This window comes from Sinocyclocheilus rhinocerous, unplaced genomic scaffold, assembly GCF_001515625.1.
Source record: "Sinocyclocheilus rhinocerous isolate Xijiao unplaced genomic scaffold, SAMN03320098_v1.1 scaffold232, whole genome shotgun sequence".
Lineage (NCBI taxonomy): Eukaryota > Metazoa > Chordata > Actinopteri > Cypriniformes > Cyprinidae > Sinocyclocheilus > Sinocyclocheilus rhinocerous.
The window spans coordinates 1,182,872-1,186,473 of NW_015641295.1; the positions used below are offsets into that span (position 1 = coordinate 1,182,872).

Below are 3,602 nucleotides of genomic sequence, written 5' to 3' on the forward strand. Positions count from 1 at the left end.
AAAAAAAAAACTTAAAACGTCTAAAATTTTAGTTTTGTGAGAAATGCATGCATAGAGCTTTTAATTTATGCTGATTTCATTTAGTAGTGTCTAAATTGAAGAAATGTGCTTAACTGAAAATAATTATTGAAAATAAACCTTATTGAAAATAATGTCACAATGTAAACAACAACAACAACAAAACAATTAAATAGTAAAAAAGGGGCAAATTATGACTTTAGGGAAAAATGTAACTTGGATATATTTTCTATGTTTATTTTAAAGTGACATAGTTACATGTTACATCATGTATTTACTATAGTAATACCAGAATAACTGAAAATTATGCATAATTGAAAGCAGCTAATCCTAAACCAAAACCTAACTTTTACCCTATAGTAAGTACATGCAGTTAATTAATATTACTCTGTACTTGTGCAAATTCACTAAGACAATCTCACCTTCAAATAAAATGTAACAGTTTTCGTGAGATTCACTCAAGCAGTATGTTACTACTTCAGTTCAAACACAGCCTTTGATACTGTTTCGGTGGCTCTCTGAAAATATCTCTGAAGTTGAGGTAAGATTTACAAGAGTTCTGTGATAATGGAGGTGAACTATGACCTCTGACCTGTGAGCACGGTTGTTCAGGTCCAGCGCCCCTGTGGCCAGCAGTTCAGCCAGTTGCTTGCGGTTGCCAAAGTACAAGGCGAGGTCTGTAGCAATGATGGCCTTCCTGATGATCTCCAGCACCTGCTCATACTCACTGGAAGTCAGGTTGGAGAAAATATTGTGCCCTTCCAGCTATGGGAAAAAAAGAGATCAATAAAAAAGCAAAAGCTCCACTTATGGGGCGTCTGGCTCTGCTGGAGAGTTGCAGCAAAGCCGAAGGGGCATCCAAGAGATGGCTGACAACCAACTGACTCTGTTCAAGATGGGAAATTTCTTAAATATGGGAATGAGGAAAAAAAGAAAAAAATTAGACCACAAGTCTTTTTTTGTGGTCGACCTAATGCAAACTGCATTCAGCACAAATTTTGGGGGCATGTTTGCATTGATGCCTGATTTGTACATAAATGGCACTACCACGTGAATGCTTCCTTGTATCTCAGTTTGTGTCAATATGGCATTTAAAGACAATGTGATGTTGCAATGCATGTAAGGCACTACAGGCAAAAACATTGTTTTTGGTCAATTTTATGTAGGCTATTTGGCTTTTTTATAAACTGTTGTTTCAGACAGTGGAAAGAAAACATAAAACATACACTTTTAAGTGTTTATTTTATTCATGTTATCCATTTGCTTCTCTAGATTTGAATTACAATACATATCTTTAAAGGCCATTTTCTTAAAATGCAGCTTACTGCATTACAGCGTTTGGTGTATGTAGTTTACTATCTATTCCTATCTCTGTATTTATTCTTATCTATATTTTGATATTATGAATGGTCTTACAGAGTGGTTTCTTCATATATTATTCGCCTGATTTTATTCCAAAAAAAGAGATTACTTTTTTTCAGGCTGTTGACAATATTTCCTCATTTAGGGAGTTATGCAATCAGATGACTTTTTATTTTATTTTATTTTTTTTAGAAGTAACTAGTAAAGTAACGTATTACTTCTAAATTTACAAGAAAATATCTGAGTTGCTTTTTCAAATAAGAAATGCAAGTTACTTTGTTTTCCCATTTATTTACTGACTCCTCTCCTGTCCCTATGTTCAGATAAATTGGGAATGAGGTGCAGAGGCACTTCCTTCAGGCTGCAGCTTATTAATTTAACTTTTGGTGTGAAAGGGCCTTTATAGTTGCCAAAAATATAACTTTTGGCTTTTTTGTTATTAACAATAAATAAGCAAGCCCAGCTAAGATGACAAAAAGTAACGCAAAAACAATGTAATGCATTACTTTTAAAAGTAACTTTCCCCAACACTGGACTCTAATAGGCCAACGAAATGAACCATTCATTTTGAAACTGGCTTTATACAGTGTTCAGATTTCTGTTCTTGGAATGTATGCAAATTAGTGCATTTTTAATTAGATAATGCCTTAATTACATATTTAAAGTCAACATTTCAGAAACCTTGCAATACAAAAATGTTTGCAATCCTTAACATAATCAGTCAACTGGGGAAGTATAGTGATATCTGTTATTTATTTATTTATTTTTTACATTATTCACCTGGGGTGAACAACAACATTTAGCAAGGACTATAGCTTTAAACAACAGGCACTGAAATCATATATAAGACCAGTGCCCACAAGCCAATTTTATACCATAAGTGATATAGTCATTGGAGAATCTAAGGGAGTCTGTGCACATGTTCGTGCCCCATAACAGGTGGGTGTAACTGACCACATTTAGCTTGTTTGAAACTATCGTACTGAGCTGGCGCAGTGTGTAGGAGCTTTACCTGCAGGATGGACACTGTCTGTGAAAAGTGATGCTGTTCCATGGTGGATGTGGAATACAGGGCAGCCAGCGGATGGTCAAACTTCTGTAGATAACTGTTACTGTAGCCGCGGTGGTCCAGGTCATGACATAAGCAGGCAATCAGCAAGCCTTTCCTCTGTGTGAGAAGACATAAGCAGGGCGACGGAGTAAGTCACACTATGGAGCTACTAACTTCTGCTAACTACATTTTTCAGTGACACTAAAGGACTGGTTCACACCAAGAATGATAACGACAAAGATAACTATATAGTTATATAGTTATATATAACGGCACACATTATATTAAGGTCCAATTCTCGCCATTAGCAAACCATTTTGTGGTAAGGTTAGTTTAAAGGGTGGGTTAAGGGGTAACAGTATAATTATAGATGTAATTACAAAAATTAATTACAGATGTCATTACATGCAGGTATTTCTTTAAATATAACTACAAGTAGAGTGAGTGATTTTGGAGAGGCTAGCAATAGCAACCTAGCTTTGAAAGCATAAGATCCCACCCTTCCTGCAAATCACTCTCCAAAGCCTCCCCCAAAAAAACTAACAAAAAAAGGAACGGCCACAGTTTGTGTTTCTTGCTGTTTACTACTTACACATGGTCAGCCAGCAAAATAAACCTCTCTTAAATGTAATGACTACCCCCCAAAAATGGAGCAATGAATTTAGTAACATAGAATGAATTTAGTAAGTGTATAATAGTTGCTGCACTCTTCAGTTAGTGTAGTTAACATTTTGCTAGAAGCTCATAGTTGAAATAAGTCACTTTTGTAAGTTCACTGCAAATGCTAATGTGAGAATGACACCGACCTCAAGCTCAGTGAAGATCCCAGTGGTTTTTTGCAGGATGGCATACATGCAGTGTGCCACCGTCACAGCGTGTTTCCAGTTGTGATATGGAACTCGTCTGTAATTTTTCCGCACTGACATAGTGAAGCGACACAGTTTCTCCTGCTCAAAGCTTTAATAACACAAAGAAAGTGTTATTGTAAATCTTTGCTTTGTCATAGCAGTGCTGTACATGAGTGTTTCTTCATCTACGGGCACAATCCAAATGATTGATTTTTATTAAGACAATAGATTTAATTTTATTGTTATATGAAGGTTGTTTATTTTTATTACTTAAATGCCTTTTATATATATATATATATATATATATATATATATATTATTGT

The 3,602-nt window shown here is 35.2% G+C and overlaps 1 protein-coding gene across 3 annotated transcripts in view; it reads right to left on the reverse strand.

Moving 5' to 3' along the window:
• Positions 1-3,602, reverse strand: part of LOC107754764 (cAMP and cAMP-inhibited cGMP 3',5'-cyclic phosphodiesterase 10A-like) — a 79,333-nt gene that overhangs the window by 4,300 nt on the left and 71,431 nt on the right. For 2 of the 3 annotated variants that reach the window (XM_016571346.1, XM_016571345.1), the window contains exons 16-18: positions 3,238-3,388; positions 2,393-2,548; positions 611-783 (exon numbers count right to left, since the gene is read on the reverse strand). In XM_016571346.1, coding sequence (XP_016426832.1) covers positions 611-783; positions 2,393-2,548; positions 3,238-3,388 — 480 coding nt within the window. The remainder of the gene's footprint in view (positions 1-610; positions 784-2,392; positions 2,549-3,237; positions 3,389-3,602) is intronic. The other variant, XM_016571347.1, reaches the window with a different exon arrangement.